A 25,872-nucleotide genomic window follows, 5' to 3' on the forward strand; every position below is an offset into this window, starting at 1 on the left:
TACATTTGACAAACTGCCGATTTGTACAGGCCCATTGTGCCCGAAATCACTTGCATTGGGCTTTACTGAATTAGATATAAAGCTCATTCGCGCACGCTGCCTGGCTTATGTATTTCACATTGTAAGCATTGACACGCCAAATGACACGAAATTGAATCAACCATCTGAACGAATAGAAGCCGCATTCGCACTATATATGTTCAGATGATATGAGCAATGTAGCTCAAATGCGTCTTGCCTCGGGACGACTATTTTGTTTTACAAGGAATATGACAATAACAGATTCTTAAAATAGATTTCTTAATATGGGAAAAACATGTCAATTCCCTATTGCTAGACTGGAAGTTTAACAGCTCATCAAATTCGTCTGTTGTGTGGTCGTCGTCTTGGAAAGAGAGCAAATATGAAATTAGCTAGAGACAAATTTTATCATTCGCAATGACTCATTGTAAGCGCTGTTGTTGTAATATAGTAGTCCTATGTTTTCAGAGTCCTTCTTCTATGAAAATGGGGAATACAGCTCCAATCTAGGATTTCAGCAAACGATTGAAAATTTTGATGGAAATTCAATTCGAGACAGTAAGTGGAATAACGAAACAAAACAGGAACATTTCGAATGGATGAAAAACCAACAACTCAAAATAAACAGCAACTCTTGTTCAGAATAGTATGCCAAAGTAAATCTATTGTTAAAATGTTCCCAAAAGAAGTCGCAAGAATGTTAGTGATTATGATTTGATTTTATGAAACCATACGTTTGTCCATTTTCATTCTTTTGTTAGGTTTAAGCCTTCTTTTCGAGCATTTGTTCTTCTCTTAAACTTACCAGAGCTCCGAATCCATAGATTATGATAACGATTTCCATAGAATAAGAACTCTTCCCATATAACCTATGTTACATCTCCCATCCTTTTAGTGAAATAACACGTTGACAAGAATAAGTCAAAAATAAGTAATCCAAATCTTCGGTTCCATTGTTCCGACCGTATCATTTTTTGTTGGAAGAGTTCTTTTCAGTGGCAATGACTGCCATCATTTCGGCATAATCGTAGCATTATCCAAAAATCTACTGCGGCATTACACGTTTAATATGTTTTTTCCCACTTCATGGAAAAAGTGAGACATTGCGGTTTTCATAAAACTTAATAAGAATGCCGTATTCATTCATCACATTACGGGTAAATTGGTAGGGCCGTGTGATTTCCACGTAAATCTGCACACAAATCCCATTTGCGCGTTTAGAATGTTTCCATACATAGCGAATTAGGTATCTACAAATAAACAGACATTCAAGTGCGATCATGCAAAATATGTTGGTTGACGGTTGTGCCACCCTTGCGCTAGTCGATGTTCAGCTACACAAACATTAACTACGCCATAATATAATAACATCCGCATACGAGTTCATATATTTTGTGGTTCGTTTTGCTCTAATTCACTTTGAATCCCATTATTATTGCAAATAAAATGTGAGTCAAAGCTTTTTACTCTTCGTAAAATTGTTACATTAAAATTTCCGTTAGGAAACGAAACGCATGGCTGACGAAACCACGGCACGATGATGACGATTCAGTGCTTTCAGCTCACTTTGGATGTTAAAATTAACAAGTGAGCAAAAATTCCAATGCCGAGATTCCTTACATGTAATCGTATTGTTGTGTAGAATAAGCCGTAAGACGTTTTTAATCACTTACATATGCATGATTCTCTAGTTGTGAGTCTAATTGCAAGATTCATCCGTATATTGGATTTAATCATTACAAGCATATTGGCTTTTATATGAACAAACAATTCGAAAAGCGACGCATTTTTTTCGTGTAGTCTTTTGTCGATGGCAGCTAGAAATTATGCAAATTTTCCGTGTCATTTCGTCTGTAGACAGATCGATGTGCCATCATAGGCTTAGATTATGTTTGCATCGGTGAATGTAAGACATTTCCATGTGAATAAGAGCTGTCATGGAGTTGAGAACATCCCGTAGGAAGATTGAGAACATGTCATGTTAATATGAACGAAAATATCTTTTCCATTTAGCTGAAAATATACGGCAAATTTCATAGATTGCCATATTTGGAAAAGGCAGAGCAAATGAATCAAATATGCAATGGCATTTATTTTGGTGTGCTCTTTAAAGCAAAGATTAAGTTTGTTCAGCATCAGCTCAAAATAAAGCCGTATATCGAAAATACGAGTTCATTTCGAACGTTTGATAGATACGTGCCCATGCAGTTCATAAATTAGCCATTCACATGAAAACCATTTGACATACGAACACACACGCACGCACCCACGCTGCTTCATAGGCAAAACGAAGCAAACACATGTAAGATCGATTTATTTGCTCTATCCATTTGCTTCGCATTGAAATGCCTGCCACTTGTACAAAAGACGAAAGCAAATGAGTCTCTTACTGAAAATAAAGTATCACTTCTGTTTGACGCAATTTACCAACCAAACTGAACTAGTTCTGGTTGAATATCGATTCATGAGTGCGCACGTGTTCGAATGATATTTATACGCATTCTTTGGATCTTCTCAACTTTTCAAATAGGTTTTGGCATGTCAATCCTAATTAAAAACTTTCCACAATGTCGGTTGCCACGCCTAAAATCTGAAATGTTTTTGAGAAGCTGAGCGAGAATTTTCGAATGGTAACCGGAAAGAAATCAAAGAATGTTCCAAGAGAAAAGTAATGTAAAGAAGCAAAATGGCGGAATTTATTAAGATCAAAATGCCAATCGCATTGAAACGATGAAGGGATTTCAAGTTTCATCAGTTTTGGTTGATAAGCCGTCAAGTAATTTTTACTTAGTGCTTCTTCAACTGGAATTCGGTTGCTGGATCCATTCCAATATTTACACTAATATGTTATCAACTCATTACAATATGAATGTGTTCCAACAGTAGCTTGATTTAACTAATTTTTTTCCTTTAATCGAACAGGTTAATTAATAAATGGAATGGCAAGCGCTGATAAGTTATGCATACGAAATTGTTGGTTCAATTTGTATTGTTCAATATTGCTACTAGCTTCGTAGTTTGGCTATTAACTTCGGACTTGTGTATTCTATCTCTGACTATGCGGTCTACTGAGTCGAAGTAAATTGTCAGGAATTTTATCGACGATTCTCATCGGATTATTTATAGCAACTATTTTGGTGTTAGATAAGCCAAGAGCACCACTTCAATCGATATTAATATAACAGCGTTAATGTTGATGTTCCGCTAGAATTGATTGATTTCAGCATTCATCGTAATTGACGGAAAGATGAATTTGTTTTTCATGGATTTTTTTTTTACTGTGATACATTTAATCTGACATCCTCCACATCGTCTCAAGTTAACTTCAAGATTGATAAAAGCTTCTTACTTCGCTATTTGTTCCTTTGCTACCAGGGCAACTACGTTACAATCGAAATGTCAGCGTAGCAATCACCAAGTTAATATATATGTGTGTGTGTTTGATAGGATTTCATGATAGTTTCTGGCCAATAAAATCAATATTTTCGTTGCGCATTCAATTAAGCGTGTAGCTTGAAATAATTTCAGTCACTCGTCTACGCGCTCTCGTAATAATCGAAATTCTGACGAAGTTCAATTGATTGTATTTATTTCATCATATTTTGTGTAACAATACATACAATGTCTATCCGACAGTTGCAACACACAAATTAGAATACCTCATTAATATTATTCTAATTGAATATTGTTACTTTGCTACATTCGCTGTGGAAATTAAATTAGTCGGTATTTCCACTTAATTGCCGTAACAATAAATCCTTTATGTAATTTTTCGAACCGAAAATTAAATTATACATCTGAATTATGTGATTCATCAAAAAGTGTATGTGTCTAGGATTTGTCAGGTATAATCACTGCAAGCTGCCCGTGTAATTGATTCATTTGCAACTCACTCCATCCCACAGACGCGCAATGAGTTCGACATTTTGAAATTATAATTTTAATTCGGTGCTGTTATTAATGGCAGATCCATGGCAACCATACGCCGATTTACTGAAATCCTCATCGTTTATCATTTGATCGGTTATTGACAAAAAGAAATATTGTGTTCAATTTATTTATTGTACGCACAAATTCAGTGTGTACACAATTGAAATGTATTTGAGAGGTTAGCACAGAGTCGATTGAGAACAATTCAGACACGAAATTGGCGTTAACATAATCCTTAAAATGAATAATATGAACACTAAAAAATGGATTATGCACAAAAGAACATTTAAATGTAAATGCGATGGATTTTCATTAAATCGCCCAAGTGCATTCACGTTGCCATGGATACTGATCGCTGTCCAGCACAAATATTCATCAGATGTCGATATAAGCAAAACGGTTGTGTGTGTGTGAAACGTATATGAGTTTGTCCATGGCATATCTGCCAGCATAAGCTTTTATCGACAACTGTTTTAATTGATTTTGCTAAATGATTGAATCGCAAAAACTAATGTTTTTCAATCGTTTTGTTCAATGCATATACATTTTTGCAAAATCAACCATCCAGAACTGGTGAATATTTTAACAGTCTTCGAAATTGTACACACAAACGCAATCAAAAACATAACCGAGCTCAAACAGTTTCATGGAAAAATAATTAATTTGATATAGGTTTGAATTTTCGTTTAAAAGAGGCTTGTCTTGTTTTTGATTTGGGATTTCGTTCGTGAAAAACTGTGAAAATGGAGCTCGCATTGAATGCGTCGTATTGATTTTGCTGTTTTGTTTGCATTCGGAAAATTCGTATGATTAGCGATCCCTGGGAACAACTTTTTTGATATGAGAACATCTTGATAAAATGAAAAATTGATCAGAAATTAAAATAATTTGACGAGTTTTATTTATGCATGTAATGTGTGCACTGTGCATTTAGAAAAGAAGTCGTTTGCTGATAATGTTATACATGTTTCAGTGAGAAAAATTCTCATAGCCGTCGGCCATTTTAAATTGAATGCCTCCAATTGCGTTGCGCTGTAAGGAAAACAAAACACTGAATTTGGTGTGAAATATCAATGAAATTCACGCAGTAAACTCTACTGGTTGAATTGCATTTTACCCAATAGCAATCAAAAGTTTTTCTGCTCCCCTTTACCGTCTACTAACCATTCATTTTTTCAATGTTGATAAATGGTTCAATTTAATAACCAATCAGTTCGTGGTGTATCAGTTCGTATGTTATGGATTGAAATTGGCATTAATTTCAGCGCATTTATTTATTTCTGATTTCGACAAATGTTATGAACATTTGTGTTCTCCCATTTCATTTCACAATTTTCAACTGAACCATTTTTTTTTTCTTTTTTCACTCATCCTTCGGTAGTATGACATACCAGATTTAATCGATATGGAAAACCCGCCTTCGACCAACATTATATAATTTTTAAATTGTGTACATTCACCGGCACTGCCAGGGACTATTGAAATATGAAACGGGACAAAAATGGTAAACAAACTAATTACACGTAATTTTTTCTCGTCCAATTGTTTGTCATTTTCGACAACTTGTTATGGGTTTTTAACATGGAATGCTGATCCGAAAAAATGTCGAAATTACAAAAAAAACTCGCTTTTATTTGCGGCTATATTTCAATACTCTTTCTGTTGGGCAAATATTGAATTTCCAAGCATACATCTGAAATGGATGCGAGAATATTTTCCGATCAATTGCGTCTAGTTCTTATGCTAATGGAATACATGACATTTTCAACAGTCAAGCAGTCATCGTAGCAGCTTTTCAGCACTGCATGCTTCTTCAACAATAAGTACAGCTACGGCAATAAAATCCGATTCAAATTCTGCATACAATCAAACATTGTATTTCCGAAAGAATATTTCAAAGGTTATGTTTTTGTGTCAACACTTCATTTACCAAGCTTCATTTCACCGCATGTTTGAATTCGGTGTTTTTAGTTTGCATAAATTGCACATGTTCATTTTCGTTTATTTGAATTTCGATTTTGGCCTTGGGATCAGATAAATACCTATTTCCTGTAATTCTAATTCATTAATGAGTTCTGTCGTGAATGAGCACAAAAAACACGTAATTTTAATCAAGCTCAATTATAAATTTGCTATATTTGCATCGGTTAACGATTGGAAACGAGGGGCAAATCACTCTTAGGTATTACTTTTACAGAAATGGTATTACTTGGTATTACTTTCCGTACAAATCAAAAGTAATACCAGGTGTATTACTTCTATTAATCAGTATTACTTGGTATTACTTGGATATTACTTTCTATCGGTATTACTTTTCTCATAGAAATATCAAAAGTAATACCAGAGGTATTACTAGAAATGACTGAGGTATTACTTTTCTATTTGGTATTACTTTTGAGTTATTTCCCCCTTGATTGGAAATTTGAACATCTTTGTACATGTATGAACGTTATCTTCTAAAGACCGGAAAAAATGGCCCAAAAGCAAATTTGAATTAAAAATTGGATTTTTGTCCCCAAATTATAGCATTGATAACGGAATAAATATCAAATGTGTTGATGTATTTTAATTTTATAAATTATTACTAAAAAATTAAATTGAAATCCCTCTCATTTTAATATTTAGGATTTCCCTCATTTGCGCCTTTCCATATGTTGACACGTCATAAATACGTCAAAGTAATTATAAAATTTCATTAAAAATGTGATCAACGATTTAAATTCCCATGTCCCCACTAAAATGTCAATAAAATTTTAATTATATGTCAATTCAAAATTTGCCGCCGCAAATGATTGACATTCAAAGCTTGGGCAAAATTGGAAATTCGAACGTTTGTCGTCGCTGTGTAACATTTCAAAGCGGCCTGGCATCCTTATGAGTACGACACTTTTTATAAACTTCAGAAATAATTTCGTAATGCATTTTTGCTTTGTTGCATGAGTTTATTTGTGACGAATTCATTTTGTTGGCGTCACAGGGGGCGGTGTTCCTGTAGACGTCATTTACAACATTGTGCCATGCATAAATTGCATTTTCAGTCTTGATGAATTCACTCGAAAACAAATACAATATTCCGCATCAGCTCCGACAAAAAGACTTCAAACGATAGCACAAATGGTGCACTCGTATTCTTACGTCCCAACCGATTCAAGCGTACATATTTGCAACTCCAGTGACTATGTGCAAACAACAACAGTTGAAATGCAAACAGAAACGAGAACGTTCTTCAGAAAATGACATGTTGTGTACAATGTACATTCAGGTCATCGCTCAAATGCGTTACATTCTATCGACACACCAGACAAAGTGATAGCGCTTTTATATGTAACCAAGAGCGAATATTGCTTCAAAAACTGTGTACAGCTTTAAAGTGAACTGCTCACCGTGTGTGCTCTAGCCTCAGAATGCAAAAAAAGGCTGATGAAATGTTCTAAATAAATAAACTTATGCCTTATCACATTAGGTGTCCCCACAGATTTTCTCTGGGTGTGTGACATTTGTTTGCGTTAGTGTCGTCAGAAATGAAATAGGGTAAACTGCTTTGCAACAAAATTACCTACGACAAATGAGATTTTCATTAATTAAGGTCGAATTGATAGCAATAGATGTTGTCGAAAGGCCTCGTTCAATTACGACGTCATACAATGCTGTGCATTCAGTGTTCACTTTTCTCCCATTCCCATATCAATTCTCGTGCATTAAGAGGTGAAGAGAGAAGGAGCGACGCTTGATGAGACGAACTCCGAATGTCTTATTATTTTACATTTCTTGATAATAATTTGAATTTATCGTCGAGTTTTCCACATTTTTCCATGTAGCATGGAAATATCATCGTTAAATAAGTGAGTCAGGGTAATAGGGTAAAAATAAGAGATAAAACGGTTTTTATGCCACCAAAAACGCATGTTTAAAATGTTCATTGTTGTTTTATGGCGACGAATGTTAACGAAAGTACAATTACATCGAACATGAACGACCAAATTTAGGTAACCGTGAGGAGGTACGAATTGTGTCGTTAAAATTTAACTTTACGATGAACGTAACATTTAATGAAAATTTGATTGAAATTGATTGATTCCGCAAAGGCAGAAAAACCCATTTGAAATGGATCACAGCAGAATTTACATCGGCAAAAGTGACAATTTGATTTAAAAAGAACAACGTTCGGGTTCAATTACAAACAATAATAACAACAAAAAAAGAAACCCCGATTTAAAACATACATTTATATCCATTGGGTTGTTTGATTTGTAGTTGTATCAAATTATTCATGTTCTTTTGAGCATTCGATATGTTTACAAGTGAAAAGGATTGAGAAAAATGTATCGAATTACGACTGTCAAATGCGGAGCATCAGATAAAAGCCGCTTGGCATAACATTCACCGCAAAAACATTGAACGGGGTACGGGTATGAATAATCCAATAGAGACAAGTAATGATAAAATACCCAAACAAAAAAGGCTGGAATGCTGTTGTTCCGATCTGAACCATCGGAAAGCTTATAAAATGGATCGAATACGGAATTAAACATCCATCAGTATCATGAGTACGATGGCGTTGGAATTCGATTTTTCAATAAAAACAAATATCGAAGAATGGTTCAACTTTTTAAATTGGCTGAAGTGTGTTCAATCATATACAGAGACGCTCACATTACAACAGATGGCAGTGGACTGGGAATTGATCAAAATATGATGCTCTCTGCGTTAGGCCTCGTTAAATTGCGTACAAAATTATTCAGTATGACGCGATGTTATCTCCTATCAAATTGGCGATAATAGAATGAGCTGTGTAATGACCGTTTTACTCATTCTTCTTTTCTTGCTACCCACAATGCGAGCAATGTGAAAAAAATGTAAGTCCAAAAAAAAATTCTGTTAGAAAAACCTCTGACTGAAAATTGATGGCATTGAATCGTATTTTTCTTCATATGTTCCCGTCTGACCGTATTCATTTTTGTTGCTATCACCGTCGGCTGTATTCTGAGCTGCAGCAACATTATGTGTCGACCCTCAACATTCTCCAACCATCAAACAACGACTGAATTTTTTTTTTCACTCACTGTGTGAGTGTATGTGTGCGTTCAAAGCGAACCGGCTGAAGTGTGTTCTGTTCATCGCCAAAGACCAATGTATGCATGGGATGAAATTCGAGCCGTCGCTCGTGTAATATTTGGAATGCAAAGTTGATGTTTTGTACTTTCAAGCAAAAATATATTTATTTATCCATCAAGAAAATAGCCATAAAAGACTCATTTATCATCATGTTAAAGTTGTTAAAGGGAAATCTGCAGTCAACGGCGGAATTCTCTACACACAGCAAACGGGAATTCATCGCACATTCTCAGTGACACATATACATATTTTAGTTGCAAACTGACTGAGCGAAAGAGTGGGAGATAGCGAAGCTTTATGTCGAAATGGAAATTTGGGTTGTTGCCTGACGACCGAAAAGAGAACAAATGAGAAATGAAGATCGAAGAGTGTGTGTTTGTGTTGTGTGCTATGTGGTTGTGGATGATAACCGGCATCACGGCGATAGATTATGGTGAGGATGGGCCAATTTCAGCCACAAAATTTTCACTATGCACGAGAATTGCGACTGATGGGAATACACTATTAAATAAATGTTCAACAGAAAATAAGATACTGTTTATTTCGAGAGCGGATAGGTGTTCGTGTGTTTTTTCTTCTTTTTTTTTTGGTGCGGAGGTAGGTAAAATTGAGGTAATATACTTATTGTTTGACGGTGTCGTGCAATCAATTTTAGAGAAGGTGAATTTTGCACAACGTACACAATTCGATGAGAAAACCACACTCAAATCCATCATCTTAGCGTGGAAAATAACAACAGTATTCCTGCGCAATACATCGAAAAAGAGTGATTTCCGTGAATCGACAAGACACACGGAACTCATACAAATTTCGTTGCCGTTGTATGGAACAATGGATCGAAATTACTTGTATGATAAATTGTGTTCTAAGCGCATGCCAAATTCAACATTTATTCACACTCTTTTCTGGAATTACATCCAGCCAACGATAAATGGTGGTCATGACTTTGAACAAGTAGAAGAAAGAAAAAATGCATGTGAATTATAAGCGGATATTATCGATGAAATGACGGAATGTCAGACGATTATAAATAGAGCTGTAACACTATTATTTATGCTTGCCAAAGTAATTTCAATATTACCATCATTTGTTAGTACTGGTTCTTACACTTGAGACGAGCTTACATGCTGTTGTTTCGGTGACAATGACTGCACTGCACTACATATTTGTGAAACTTAGGAATTACAACTGCCTGGCCGGGTCGATGAAGCATCTTTACCAATGATTGTTGAGTCCATCATCGGTGCATCAAGAGAAATTCTGCACGTGCCCAACAACGCGCCAAAAAATAAAATAGCTTTTACTATACAGCTTCTTCCATTTTCGATCACGATTTCGATTGCATTAGAACATTGCAATAATATGCCCTTCGCATTGATACCGGCCAAGAATGAGTGGTTATTCCCAAAATGCTTTCAACTAATTTTATTTGTGACTCAAGCTCACATTCAAGTTTTGTTGCTTGCGAATGGAGGCAAGCATAGCATAAAAATCGATAAACAATGACGAATGATGATGCTTACGTCCACGGTGTTGTGAAACGTAACAAGCACGTCAGCAATAGGCGGCTTAAGTAACAAAGCATGTTTTGCCATCTCGTAATAAAATGGAAAGTTATCGAAAAGACAAAATGAAAAGATCAAATAAAAGAAAATGTGATGAAATTAAATAAATTCGATGCTTATGCGAACATTATCACCAGCATAAGTCCCCCTCTACGTCTCTCTCCCTCCTTTGCTTTCCAAAACCACGCAGAACACAGAATCTATCATATTTTCTCGGTGGCAGAACGATACATAATTTGCACCAATGCATGTGTGTCGCTGTGACAATCCCAATTTTTTCTCCGACTACACAAACGCACGCACTAAACATCACACATCATCACGCACATGATATTTGATGAAACAAATCGAATTTTCGTCATATATTTGTTGTTGCCGTTCTACCATTTTGTTACTGTTTTCACTCACTCTTCATCTTTCTCTTCTGATGTGTCATCTAACATTTTCATCAGTTGGGCTCGGCACACTTGGTGCCTGGTGCTGTGAATAAGTAAATGCCTTCTACGCGATATAACATGATTTATATCATATTTGCTTTTCTCTTTTTTTGTTGACATTCTTTTTTTTCTATACGTGTATGCTCGGATACGATTTTCATTCGACAAATGTGTACGGCATTGAATCGATTAGAAGAGCCTGTGGCTCTGATATCGATAAGGCAATGTGCTGCTGCTTTTTGACGCATTTGTTTCATCTTAGACACAATGCCAAGATAATTTGATGAGAAAGCGAGCAAGAGAGAGAGAGAGAGAGAGAGTCTGTTGGTGAGAATGAAAATAAATGTGCATTTTTTTCATCGGGACCCATAAAAAATCGGTAACTATTTTTTTATTGCCATCGCACACAAAGGAAAAACGCTTAGAAAAAAGTAGCAGCCACTTGATAAATATTATGATCAATTTGTAAAAACATGTCTTTCAGAAGGCCAAAATCTGAGAGTTATTTGATTGAGATGAAGTAAAAAATAAAACGATAAATATGAAAAATTCGTCCAAGAATTTGCGTCCAGGATGACCATCGCTCATCTCAAGCATTAAACTCAGTCAGAATATTCTATGCAGTGAATTGAAGTGAAAGTGTCATGTGTCCAAACCCGATAACGGCATCAGAATGCATTCCGATGTTGCCGGCCCAATCAGTTATGGTAGAAGTTTGGAAGCGTAGCCAAAATATATAAATGGATAATCTACTTCTATTTTCAAATCGAACCGAAAATTATTTGGAGTGGAAAAATTTGATGTGAGATTGTAACGATTTGTTTAAAAACGAAACGAAACCAGGGTATTCGATAAAAATGTAAATGGGGTGGTATGACGGGAGGTCTTATGTCAACTTAACGAATTTCAGAAAGGCACAAACACGGAGATGGCTTTGTTACATATAATTTTGAGTGAGTTATACGCCTTGTCATTAATTCAGTCACAGGAAATATTTTCGCTTTGATGAATTCCCGACCGATCCGAATTTCGATCAAGACACAAACACAAATCGCCTTAGTTTCATTTCAATCATTTTTGCAAACGATATGACATATCTGATTGTTAAGTATAACCGACGGCAAAAACAGAGCGGGCGTACGGCATATAACCTTGACAACTAAACCTACTGTATTTTCCATTCTCCCTCTCTTTCTCGATAATAATTTCGATTTGGTTTGTCATATTGTATTCGAGATGGATTTTATTCATCGAATATGAGAGCGAGAGATTCGGTTAGATCAAACGAAAAAGTTTCGTCAAAATTTCATTTGCTTTAATCCGCCGTCGATGGCCAAAAGCAGAAAATTTACCATCGCATATTTGATGACATTTGAAATTGTTCATATCGAATATCGCATATATATTCGCTTGTGGCCATATTTTATTTCTCACATTGAATTGTGTATGAGCGTGGATGTGAGTATGTGTATATGTATATCGGTTTTTTGTGTTTTGATGCCCATGCCACATATTCACTGTGGTTGATTTGTTGATGGATTTCCGCCTGTTCGATTCGCATGAGCAACGCGTCTGCATGAAATTCGATAAAGACAAAAGAAATGCGAAGTACAGCACAATTTCATAATAATTGCGCACTGGCTAATGTTACGATTGTTATTTTCGTTCACTCAAGTGCATGTGTTCTGGATTATATTTTCCATTCCGCAACAAGCGGTCGGTCGCATAGGCACTGAACGAGTGAGCAAGCGAAGGTTTTTCCACGCTCGTTTCACCAATGCTCTGCATTTTTTTTTTTTTGATGAATTGTGGCAATATTGCGAATGTTTCGATAACAATGCAATCAATCGATAAAATACGGTTTAGCTCGTGCCCGCAATTTTGCAGTCCCTCCATTCAATAGCAGTTTGCAATAGCATGGATGGTAAAGTATTTGAGTTACCATTGAGCGAATGGATGAGAATTTCAGATTTTCTAAACATCTGAAACAGCATCAATAAACCGCTTTTATCGATCTGTCACATTCATACTATTTTTTGCTCGTTTTTTTTTCTGCAGTGATGCTAGTATTCTTGTAGGTGCTTACTGTTCCGAAAATGTTTCAATATATCGCCGCAAATGTTTTATTTTTCTCTCTGCTACACCAGAAAAAGCTTCCATCACCTAAAGCGAAGTGCAATGAAAACCGATCGAAAGTCCTTAGTTTCAGCTCATGAGAGTCTGTGCATATGATGAAAATATTTTTCAAGTATGCGAGAAAATATTGAATTGAGCTCAAGTGGTAGATAATGCGTCCGATAAAGAGCAAAATAATCGACGAAGCATTCGGATAAACGATGCGAACGAGTGAAATGCAAACGGTAAATAGTGTTGGTACCATCTCAAGGGATCGAATTAATAAAACCTTTTACCGCACCGAAAAAAAGAGTGAATGTGCGAAAATACTACCCCTAAAAATGGAAATGGAAATTGTAAACTGCTTCGTCTCTGGTGATTTGTCGATTGTGGTTAGGAATATTCCCAACTCTTAATCAAATAACAAATGGCCATGACGATAGTGCAGATTGCTATTGATTATGGAATTTGCACTCAATCGCTGTCGCTTTTTGTTGAATGGTCAGCTTTTTGTGCAAAAATGTCAATGCTTCGAATAGACCATGTTTACCGATCGCTCCAACTTATCTTCATCTCTTTCGCACACTTTCGCTCTGTCTCTCCATTTACCGAATGTTATCGCATGCGGAAAATTCCGCTGTCGATTTTCATTAGAACTATCATTATTTATCTTCTTGTTACCACGCTGTATTTAATATTTGTCGAACGTGTCGTTTCGAGTGATGAAATCGAAACGACAACCAAGTGAAAAATAAATTGGAAACATTGTCAGGTGTTTGGATTGTAATATAACAAAAAAATATCGATTTCTCTCCGCTTGATTGAAACAATGTTTGTTCAGTATTTTCAGTAAGCAATCCCGGGCAATTTTTTCCCTTCCGTATCTAGGTAAAATTATGTTGACACTACCTAAATAGGCCGTTTGTTAAAATATATTGAATCAGCTTAGTCGGCATATTCTGTGATTTTATTATAAAAATTCCTTTATTTTCTTTCTGATTTTTTTTGTGGTAAGACGTTTTTTTCACAACTTTATCCAATTGATACAACTTCATTACTCATACCACACATTTCAGCATTGAATAATTCGAAATATTCATCATGTAGAAAAATTACCTGTCCGCACAATTTATCCATAATACAATCAGAGAAAAATTAAATTTTCCTCGGTCAATTCCATTATCGCATGCCTTTTGAAATGACCAATCTGCATTGGACAGTTCATCCAAATAACTTTATTGTTTCCAACGAATGAAAATTCAAGAGACTTCAACTGTTCAGACATTTTTGATGGGCAAAAATGTAATTAATCCGAAAATGAGATGTGTAATATTGCCCGGCAGCGACTGCTCCTTGTGAAAAGAAACTTTTGTGTAAAGTGTAATTTATTCTTTTCTTTCAGGAGTTTCTTTTCAAGACTCGTTGATGAGAATGATGAAAAAATGGAGGAAAAAATTTGCACATAATTAAAATAGCGTGCGAACAATGAATTCAAACGAATAGAACAATGATCGTAATGAAATCTAAGAATCCCCCTGCACGACGAGAGCTCGAGCTATTGGAACTGTTAGAGCGGGAAAAGGGATATATACATATGTAAAGAGATAGAGATAAAGATAGAAAATAAGACATTTTAGCCATCAAAAGACATTGTAATTGCAGCCAATTGCATAATTTACATTGCACCTTCACGGCCCGACAGCTACAATGAATGGAATGATTTAACGCGACTGTTGCATTTATACAGCGAATTATATTACTTGATATTATTTCCATTGATTCATTTATTTCAATGACATTTTCAATGCGATTGTGTTGAGCGAATGTGCTGATGCTGATAAAAACTATGATAATATAATTGTAATTAAATATTTTCAGCGACAAGATTACCAGTCGACGACTATTTCACTTGAAACGAGCTTTGAATATACTTCTCTAAGTCCTATAAGAATATCGACGTAACGCAATGGGTACAAAGTTCTAAAAATAATAAAATTGTGCGACTAAGTTGCTTTTCACCATGTGCCTCACGTCCGCATCTGCCGAAGTATATCTTCTCGTGCTTTAGGTGACTTTGATGCGTTCTATGCGCGTACAAAACATGTTGCACGCAAAGTTCGGGGGCATTTTTGAGTGTATAAAACATAGGTCGAACACAATGTTGTGTGCATCGACTTCGGCAGTGGTGTCGGAACACGTTTTAGCATAAATCTCGGAGCTCACATTCGATTCGATGGGAAGAAGTAGAGAGAGAAAAAAATCGGTGCGTGTCAAAGTAATTCGTTTTGTGTTTTTTATATTCGTTTTTCTCTGTTGCTGATGGCTGTGTGTAAGTGTATGAGCATTAGCACGCACTGGGGAGCGTAAATCACGAACAGAAACCGAATACGAAATAAAAAAAAGTTGTTATTCACCGAAATTTCAAAAGTTTTGCCGAGAGCACAATGCCAAAGAAGCAGATCGAAAGATTATAAATTTTCCTCGACAAAAAGAAAACGTTAAGTTAGTGGCGGTGGCTTTGGCATATGTTATCTCTTTATGTGTCGACTTGATTTGGCCGTGCGGTGCTTGCTATTTTTTTTTTATGTGTGTGCTCACGTGAAACCAACGCGCGGTGAACAGGAAACGAAACAAGACTGCTACCAACCTAAGACATTGACATTGTGTGTGCGTGTTCTTGTGCGGGCTACATAAAATAATCATAAATCAATAGGAAACAATGGAGAGATGCTTTGCATTTGATCTCTCTGTCTCTATCGTTGCTTTTTCCTTCGTTGGTCGGAGGTGTCATTGAATCCAGTTCTCGATGTCGCATATTTTATCACGTATGCTTTAGCTTATGCTCATTGATGTGCTGCGTTTTTTTTCGTTCAAATTGTGCGATTTTCTGGATTTTCGCACTTGCCAGCAAAATGTACGGTGTCGCTTATCTGTTTTATGCTTACTGAGTGAGCGATTGCGTTGTGTACTGAGTTTTTCGTTCTAGATTTATGGGTGTTATTGTCTTTCGTATTTGCGTTTGCCAAAATTGAACTTCGATAAGGAAGAAGAAAAAAAAAACCATCGTCGAATTTGATTTCGGTGGTAACATTTGCTACCATAAAATTTATTCATTTTTGATTACGCATCTACATTTTGCCTCTTGAATTCATCGCACATACTCAGCGACTCAAGCGTTTGCACACACACATACAAACCGGATTTAAGTGAAATCAAGCCGAAGTATAGTTGTCGAATGTAACCATCATTCATCAATAAGTACGCATTAATTTCCGCCTCCGAGTGCAATGATTCCATGAAAATCGATTATTAATTTGAGTAAGTTTGATTTCAAAACCAAATGATCCGGAATAACATTGAAATGAAAACTGAAATCTTTTCATTGCGATGTGTCGGGAAATGTGGGGGAAAAGGCGCCGTACTAACGACAACGGGATTATTGAAAATTGTCACTACCACGACATATAAGGGTCTGTTTGTTAACTTGGTTCCAACAAGCGAGCTTCAACATCTGTAGATCTTCGTGCAAGAGTGCAAACAAATTTGGCGTATAGAAAATCCACCACAGTTAAAGCAAACGAGTGAAAAAAAAACGACAACCTAAAGTGCTCCCATTTCAATGAAGAAAAGCCGCAACATTGTGTTGCCAGAGCTTTTTCTGGCGTCTGTAGTTCTGCGTCGTGTTGTTCCCCGAACATAAAGTTGAGTTATTGATTTTTCACGCTCGCCGTCCGGGAATATCAACCAGAGAAACGGTTACCTTATTGAATTGTGTCAGAATTTGGTTTTTAAATTTTTGATGTCTACATTGATGTTCCCAAATTCCTCTATCTCTGTGAACGAATAAAAACTAGCCAACCAAATTAACCGCAAGGAAAAACAGCTTTTTCATCCATGTTACAATAACTCAGCTCAAAGTTCAACCATTTTTTTCGCCTCAGTTTCTATTCAGCAAAAATGCAGCATGCCATCCACTCACCGAAATCTAAAATATTTTGTGTAAATACAAACTTTTTTTGTTCTATGAAATGAGTTTGCGTTGCTATGCAGTATCATTATTAAAGTTGTTTGTGCTATTTTTTTCTGCATGGAATTCAAAATGTAAATAGAATACTCCATTCTAACACGCAGTTTTTAATAAAGTAGCATTTTCGATGGTAAAAATGATTTGCCTAGCAATTTTAGCGAAAATGTTGACGATTGCACAAAAACACTGCAATTCTTTGTTCCAGTGTTTTTTTTCCTCAACCATTTGCCCGATTATACTATATACTCTCATACGAAATGTTTCGTTCAGGTCTTTATTTTCTCTCTTGCCAGCATTTTCATATTTTGCGAGCTCGCAATTGTTATGAAATCCGCATTGTTTTAAATGGAAGAATATCTCACTTGAATTTAAAAGAAAAATAGAGACAAAAATTATAAGCATTGTAAAAAAAATACTGTTTACGTCAACTACAAATGAAAATTAGCATTCATCGGTCAACCAATTCCGCAATTTTTTTTTGTTTTAATTCAAAATTGCATTTTCAAAGAAAAATTAAAAACTCTTCCGATAATTTACTCGATAGAAAACCCATTCTCTCAAACAAATCGCTTTGGAATGTGATCAATGAACTTTCTGGAATTAGACAAGATAAAGTAATCACAGCAGTTTTGGGGTGACGGCACTCGAATTCACTGCATGCATTTTAAAGTAAAGAGCGATTGGAAAACTTTGCGTTTACTTTTGAAGTTATTAACGATAGTTTGAACTATTCGAAATTCCAGGACTCCATTCAAATGAATTCTTTAGCTTTGATGATCTTATTTAACTTTATTTATAATGGATTGTAGCAAACAATTTAAAATTATTTTCAGTTGGAAAACTAGAAAAAAAAATGTAAATCTTAGTGGCAATTTATTTCACGAAAATTAACCCTGCCTGATTTATAAAGATTTTACTTCGTGCGAGCTAGACCGAGATTTGAAAGTGATAAGCGTAATTCAAATGTTGGAATTGTTTCCGAAATTAAATGTCAGTTAGAAACGAGTTCATTTCCTATCACAATGACAAACCAAATGCCATGGAACAGATAATGAATGGGGAAATACATTTCAATTCACACTGGAAGCAGCATATTGAAGATGTTACATAGGAAAACATTTTCTTTCCTAGTCCAACAAAATTATTTTTTTTTTCAGAATACAATTCCCTGCAAGTTTTTTCCCTTACCATTTTCATTCGCTTAAATGGTCTACGATAAAAATTGGCTGTATGTATGTCAGTTGAGCAAAATCAATTGTCGACAGAAAAGCTTGATAATAGTTCGGTGTACCAAACATTCGGTTGAGTTCCAGTAAAAGCAATCATCAGTATTTAGGTTGAAATGTTAATTGAAAATGTGTTACTAATATATGTGTACAAACCTCCAGTTGGCGCAACAATTGCGATGATGTGGGCCAAAACGAGCACCCGAAAATGGGAAACAAGCCTCATGGCGTCGTCCTCTTAATTTCTAAACCGGTCGCGTTATGGTCTCGTTTGAAAATCGAAAAACACGAACGAGTTGCTATAATTTTTGCGTTGTTGACTGTTTTTCAGCTGATTGCTAGCGTTCTTTTGGTGAATATCCTCGTCGATACGTTGCTGCTATATTATCGATGCAATGTATGCGCGGTCGACACCACCATGAGGCCATTCGTACGATAAAATCGATTTCACTCTTGTATTATTCATTCACCAATCGTCAGCGAATCGAAACCGAACGGACAACGAAAATCAAAAACAAAACTAAACAAAAAAATAACTTTAGGGCGCGAAATAGAGCATAAAAGCACGCGGCCAGGGCGATTTTCACAAGCGGTGCCGATGTGTGACAACGATGTATAGATATATTTGGTACTGAAATTGTTCAATTGGCCGAATAAATAACCTTGGCAACGACTTATGCCAAAATTGTTAATGACCTCCTTGGACGTTTCAATTTCTCTCCTTCTTCTTCTTCTTTCAGTTTATCTATTGCTTCCTCTTTGATTTTATCTGGCAACTTTGTTGCAGCGAATCACTTATTTCAATAGTCAGAAATCCGTTCCAATTTGAGTCCAAGTCTTACCTGCAATAGAAAAGACAGAAATGGATTGGTTAATTCAAGTGCTGTTGTGTGAATTAAGATAGAAAGTGAACAGATTACGATGACGCTTGGTAAATTAAAGCATTTTCGGCATATTTTCAAAAAAACCAAACCAAGAGAATATCAGTAAACACATTCATGATATTAAATTCAAGTTGAACGTAAAAAACAAAATTTTCCCGACAAATGCCTAATTAACACCGGCATTTGTTCCATCAATTTCAAGCAAAATGTACATATTTAACCGTATTTAATTCAATTTTTTTTCCTTTGTGGCTTTCAACTTTTATAATTGTTTTTATGCAATCAACTTGAAGAAGGAAAAAAATGCAGCACAATTTTTAGCGGCGATTAAAAAAACTTCGGCGTGGTGGGAAACATTTTTTTTTTTCAAAGCGCTAATTGTTTTCAATTAAACGTAATTATTGAAAGTGCTTAATGTAATTACTCATATTTGTGTTGAACTGAAAATTACACCCCGAATCGGCTTGCGTTTCTTATATAATCGGCGCGCAAGCGAGCACATAATTAATAACTAATTGCAGCTTTGTTAATTCACCATTTCAGAGCATTTAACTTTGTTTTCTTTATAGCGCAAAATTTTGTCCATTTTCATAATTTACATGCGCTTTTTCTCATGTTACGCAATACGCATGGTATTTTTTCATACTTCTATGTTGTTCCACCCTCCATTGTTTCTGTGCTCCATTTCACCTTGATAATTGTTTTTTTGAAGGGGATTTAATTTTTTTGTTCGCAGTTTTAAGTAACTAGATTATATTGTCGAAACGATTTCGAACCAGGATTAAATTACAAATATTAACAGAAAACGAAAAATGGGCACACAGCAAAGCGAACGACAAAAGAACAAATACATTTACAAACGAAATCTGCTTTTTGTAACGAACGACGTATTAAGGGATGAGAGAGCGAGAGCGAGAGAATGAGAAAAATATGAAAAATGGCGGGAAACAAATGCGCTAGAATTAAGTAAGTACAAACACTTAGAGAAAACTCAATTTTATGAACATTATAAAGCAATTTATGTTGCGCTTTGTTTTAACCGCATTCCAGAGTATCGTATTTCAACAATGGGCACCGCGAAGTGCGAACATAGCAGCAAATCCGCATTACGGAGAGAATGAATGGGGACAATTTTGTGTAATTTGCTGGTATGGGTTTAATTCTCAAATGCTGTTTTTGGAAAAGTTTCAAGGATGCCAGTGTGTGTGTGGCTTGTGCCACAAATTTGATTTGTGTCGAATAACGACACCAAAAATCCGTTTCAATTCACATCGGATCAATTAAACGTGAGATACTTCATCATAAGTTACTCCAGGAACTTGTAGCTCACAAAAACCATCCAATGGCCGAATGAAGAATGCTGAAGCACACACAGTCACATGGTAAAAACTCATTCGGGTATTATTCAAAATGAATTTGTGAAAATTACAAAAACAACTATGCTTCTATTACTGCCGTCGCACATTCCCGGCAAAAGATCCAACCGAAAAATGAAAAAAAGATACAGTTGAATTATTTAAATTACCAACGATGATGTAGCCAACGGTGAAAAGATATGAGTGAAAAGAGCAAACATTTGTTCGGCATGTTAAAAATCACGGTTTTGTGCTTCTGCACGAATGATGTGAAAAGGAGCTACCAAATCGGATGCCCTCAAATGAACGATCAAAATCCCCGGAGAGTGAGATTGAGAGCGAGAGCCGAATGACAAGCAAATACTCATATGTATAGCAACAGCAGTTGGCTTATTGCCCGTAATAAAATGTAATTTTCATACATGCTCATCGCAATTCTACGGTCGCACCTTTTTTTTACTACCTATCGCTATCCAAATTCTCCAACAAATCACAGACCGACCGTTTGCCTCTAGCAAAGAATTTTGCCAATAACCATACACTCACGGATTATCGTTGGATTTTTGTCTCGAATCAAGACCCTAAATTCCTGGCAAGCATCATGCGATGCGAGAAACTTTTATCGATCAGTGCACATTTGAATTTGAAGCTGTGCTTCAACAGTGAAATGAACTAATTGAAAGTTTCTGATTTACTAATTGAAGTGGTGAATCAGGAATATTCCCGAATTGATGCTTTGAAAGGAAATTAGACATCATTTTCAAACAAATTTGAGGCTCGTCCACTCTATATCACGCTCCAATCACGTCTCTTAGCGTTTCACTGAACAAGCAAAATACGTTAAACAAATCCTAACAAAGCGAGCACTTTTTATCCACAAACTCATGGCTGAGTGACTTTTATAATACAACAATTGAATCATAGTTTTTGTTTTCTGATCATTTGGAAAATTAAAAGCTTAATTATGTGTTGTTGGGCATGCCGTCCGCATCTGGAAGAATTCCATCAAGCACAATTTTGTGAGAGACAGGAAATTATATGTTCCTAGATGATTTTATTTTTTATCGCACCAAATGGCACGCCATTAAAATACGATATTCACCTAAAAGGTGCGGAAAAAGCATGGCAAAACCGAAGAGATGCCCACAAAAAGGGAAGGTAAAGTGAAATATTCCAAGACTGAAGCGAGTCAAACCAAAGGCATAAATAACTCGAAAAATTCATTTGGTGTTGGAGGGGAAAAACACCGCATCGCAAAAAGACAAAAAAGATTAAGATTGAAATTAGAGAAGAGCGAACGAGAGTGTTTATATGAGTGAATTTTGTGGCAAAAAAATTGCACGAACCGATTGAAATATATGTAATGTGTAATCCAGAGAGCGTGCTCTTGAAGAGAGACGAAAAACAGTGTGCATGCCATGAATTTATAGCCAACATAAAATGTGCGGCACTGTTTTTTTTTTCAAACCCTATTTATTCTCGCCATTTCGTCTGTCGCTAAAATATTTTGCTCATTGTTTTCATTCGTTCTTCTGCCTCGACGCAATTCGATAAATAAAATTCTCGGCATTTCTTACGGTTTACCACTGGAATAAGGAAATTCACCAAAAAAGAACACACACACACACACATACATACTTATATCCAGAAAAAATATTGCTGTGTTCGGTACATTACCGTGTGCCAAAGTCGAGAACTAGGAAAAGAAACTGGTTGCTTGGTTCCGGTATTTTAAGCGATTATTCCGTTTCTGTAACCACATCGTTCGACCCAGATACAGCACAGTAAATTTTGGTGAAAATTGAAAAATACAAACGACTCGAGACCACAATACAACGCATAAAGATGTTTGTTAGGGAAATGAATGAGCTGATGAAAAATCGCAGGCAACGGGAATGAAATGTACCAAAATTATTGGGCCACCAGAGCGAGAATAATGGTTCGGTGAAATATCAGTTGGAAAAAAACGGAAGCGAACAGAAGAAACAAATGCATCGTGTACATTGTTTCAACGTTAATGGATTTCGATGGAACTCATCCTCACAGTAGAAACAACAAAGTGAATTGTGCCACTACAAAGTTTCCATATTTTTAATGCACGAGCCTTAAAAAGCATCTACACATTTTTTTGGCCATACAATCATTTGACGCTGAGCTCTCTTCTAAGTGTGCATTGCATTTGGGGAGTTGGTATTTTTCTTTTGCTAAGGCAAAAAGTATATGGTGAAACGAAACACCTCGAAAATATATTGAAATCATAAACTCGTTTAAATTATTCAACTGGCCATGTGGAGGAAGACGACTTCATGGTTTCTTTTCGAACAAATATAAAGAAGTTCCAAGCGGCTGTTCACGACCGACCAGTATTCATAAAACTTTCGATAAGCTCCGAAACGTGCAAAAATCTACACGATTGCGTTATTCATTCAGGGTAATAATCATACAGCCATCAGAAACCACAACTCGACTATAAATAGCACTCAGAACTAATGGCATAAGATTTTCCACAACGAAAGCAGTCTTTCTATGTATTTGCTTCTTCTTCTTATTCTTCTTCTTCTTCTATTTCTTGCTTTCATAGACATTCTTGCATTTTCGTCGAATGTTTCAAGTTTTGGCTGGGCCATTGTGCGGAGCAATGCAAGATTACTAAAACATTTACAGTTTTCAATGAAGAAAAAGTCGACTCTCAGAAACCGTCATATTTTTAAAGCGTTTTGTTCTCTGCCCTGAATGTGGCAACATTCAATGGCCAAAATTTTTAACCACTCTTCACCAAAAACGGAGCCCAGCGCACAAATAAACAGATAGAGCGAAATACTTTTGATGTTCAAGACACTTATGAAGTGTAACGATGAAATTTGGTTGAATTGGTTCATCTTTCGTCTAGTCCCGTGCCCGCTAAATAAATCTTTGACCTGAAGTGCAAGTGTACACTCTGGCTATTATATTTTTACGAATGGCAATTGACCGAGAAATATTTACGATCCAATAAAACTTGCACACTTTTTCTCGCCCCATTTGAAATACATGGTTGAAAATATGAAGCGAAATATATTCAAAAACAACGACGGTTGAGCGAGAAAAAAAATGGAAACAAAAGTGAAGAAACTGGGAGAGAATCCATCCACGAGGTAATCATGCAATTCCACTGAACAAATAACAATATAATCATACCAAACACATTCCCAGCAATACAATTTTATTTCAACTGTTTTATTGTGCGCCTAGGTTCTTTTATTTTTACCAGCATTATTCTTCTTCATCTTCAAGTCGTTTCGCTTCTTTATCTATAGAACTTGTGTGTATGCTGTTTTTTTTTTTGGATTTTTTTTCTTAGGTAACTGAGAATAATTCATGGAAGAAAAAAAAATCGAAAGAAAAATGAAATGGGGACCGGGGATTTGAATTGGCTTCTTCGTTAGAAATTCACATACATCGAAAAAGTAACCAATTTTACGCAGACGCATAAAAAACTGTTAAGATTTCAACAAATGAATGGATTTGTTTGGCCATTTGGAGTGAGGTGGGGTGAGATATACAAAACCTTTTCTTGTTCACTTGCACCGAGATACAGAATATATTTCCGACAAAAATGCTCAATTGGCCTCCGAGTCTCATGTGAATTTACTGCCGATATGGCTGACAAAAGTTTTGCGCTTGTTTTTCCTTTCATGCCATCGATGTTAAATCATTGTTTGCTCGCCTAGCGTCTTGGCACCAGGTCAACGAATTTTTGAAACTTGATTGATTGGAGACATCGGCTCCAAGTTGTAAAGTTGAAAGGGACTTTTCCGATTTAAAGAGCCATACTTTGGGGCAAGAACAATTCCAATGAATTGGAGTCTGGCAAAAGGCGCTTCGAATGAAAATGGAGCACATTTTAATCCAAGTTCAGTCTGGCTGGCAACAATAGCGGCAGCTGAAATAAAGTTTCTACTTTTTTTCACTTGTATACGATGGAAGTACAATTTGGTTGGGGTTGAGAGTCTACTTTAGGATTTGCATGTGAAAAAAGGCGATCCGATTTGCGATAAGTTGAAAAAGAAGTTACAACAAACTACTAATCGGAAAATACCACTTGTAGCTTTTTCAATACCTTTTCAGAAATGAGGAAAACCCTGTTTCCATTTAATTAATTTCATCGAAGCACTAACGCCTGAATTGCCAGAGAGAAAAACTTTTATACACATAATCGAATTATTTGCAATTATATCGTTTACGAAAATATCGAAAAAGTATTGTATTCTTTTTTTATTTAACTCACACATGCGATCACCGCTCCGCCGACACACAAATGTTCGATTGTAATCTATACAAATGTCTATAGATTTGGAGAGCACGCGTCTAATAACAAAGTGGCAAAACGTGCCATGAAAATCATTCGCCGAATTCCTATTTACAGACGGAATTTCGATGCGCGCTTGAATTGAGAATGGCGAGAAATTTGTTAAAATGGAACAAACGTTTTGGAAAAGTCTAATTGTTTTTATTTTGTGGGGAGAACCAAAATGTGCACAGTCATTTTGCTTTTTGAAGCAACGTTGCTCTAGAACGAATGAATGAAATTGTTGCGATACGGTGGTTGGACTTTATGTTGATTTTCAATAAATTTTGATATCTCAAGCAAAACATGTCTTAAACTTTTTCCCATTGTCTTTTTGCATGAAAACCAAACATTCATAGCACAGTTATGGGCAAATTCAATTTATCAACATTAATTTATAATTCGAAACTTCAGATCTCATTTAACCAATATCGTGTAATGGGCTTCCGCTCTTGAAATTCATTCGAGTTTTCGGGTTGAAAACCACAAAACGTGATCGCATCCACAGAGCGGGGCAGAGAGTGATAGAAATGTTGCCTTATAAATGACCATCGAATGATGACGCTGCATTTTGTTGTTCCAATAAATTATAAAGGGAATGGCGATGCTCCAGCATCGGAATCTCTCTCTCTCTCTCTCTCTCTCTCTCTTATTTTGTTCATTCAAGGTTGCGTGAAACTAACTTATTATGCTAGAACAAAACTGTTGTTTCGCTTGAATTCATTAACGCAGAAATTAATTTTATGCATTGGCACGGAATACGGCTTGGCAACAAAAACAAAAAGAAACAAAATTGCCAATTTCAAGCAGTACAAAAATGGGTTGGGGGCAATCCAATAAATAATAAATCGATATTTGCGGGCATGAGCA

At 36.0% G+C, this 25,872-nt stretch overlaps 1 protein-coding gene across 4 annotated transcripts in view; it reads right to left on the reverse strand.

The window, feature by feature from the left end:
• The window catches only part of LOC129569160 (disintegrin and metalloproteinase domain-containing protein unc-71), a 303,850-nt gene that overhangs the window by 157,367 nt on the left and 120,611 nt on the right, over positions 1-25,872 (reverse strand). For 2 of the 4 annotated variants that reach the window (XM_055447709.1, XM_055447707.1), the window contains exon 3: positions 18,593-19,278. The exons of the other annotated variants lie outside the window; for them this stretch is intronic. In XM_055447709.1, the coding sequence (XP_055303684.1) occupies positions 18,593-18,662 (70 nt within the window). In that variant the 5' untranslated portion in view covers positions 18,663-19,278. The remainder of the gene's footprint in view (positions 1-18,592; positions 19,279-25,872) is intronic. 4 annotated transcript variants of the gene reach the window in all.

This window comes from Sitodiplosis mosellana, unplaced genomic scaffold (assembly GCF_009176505.1).
Source record: "Sitodiplosis mosellana isolate CC-2019 unplaced genomic scaffold, AAFC_SMos_1.0 Smas_scaffold_30, whole genome shotgun sequence".
In the NCBI taxonomy this organism is placed as follows: Eukaryota; Metazoa; Arthropoda; class Insecta; order Diptera; family Cecidomyiidae; genus Sitodiplosis; species Sitodiplosis mosellana.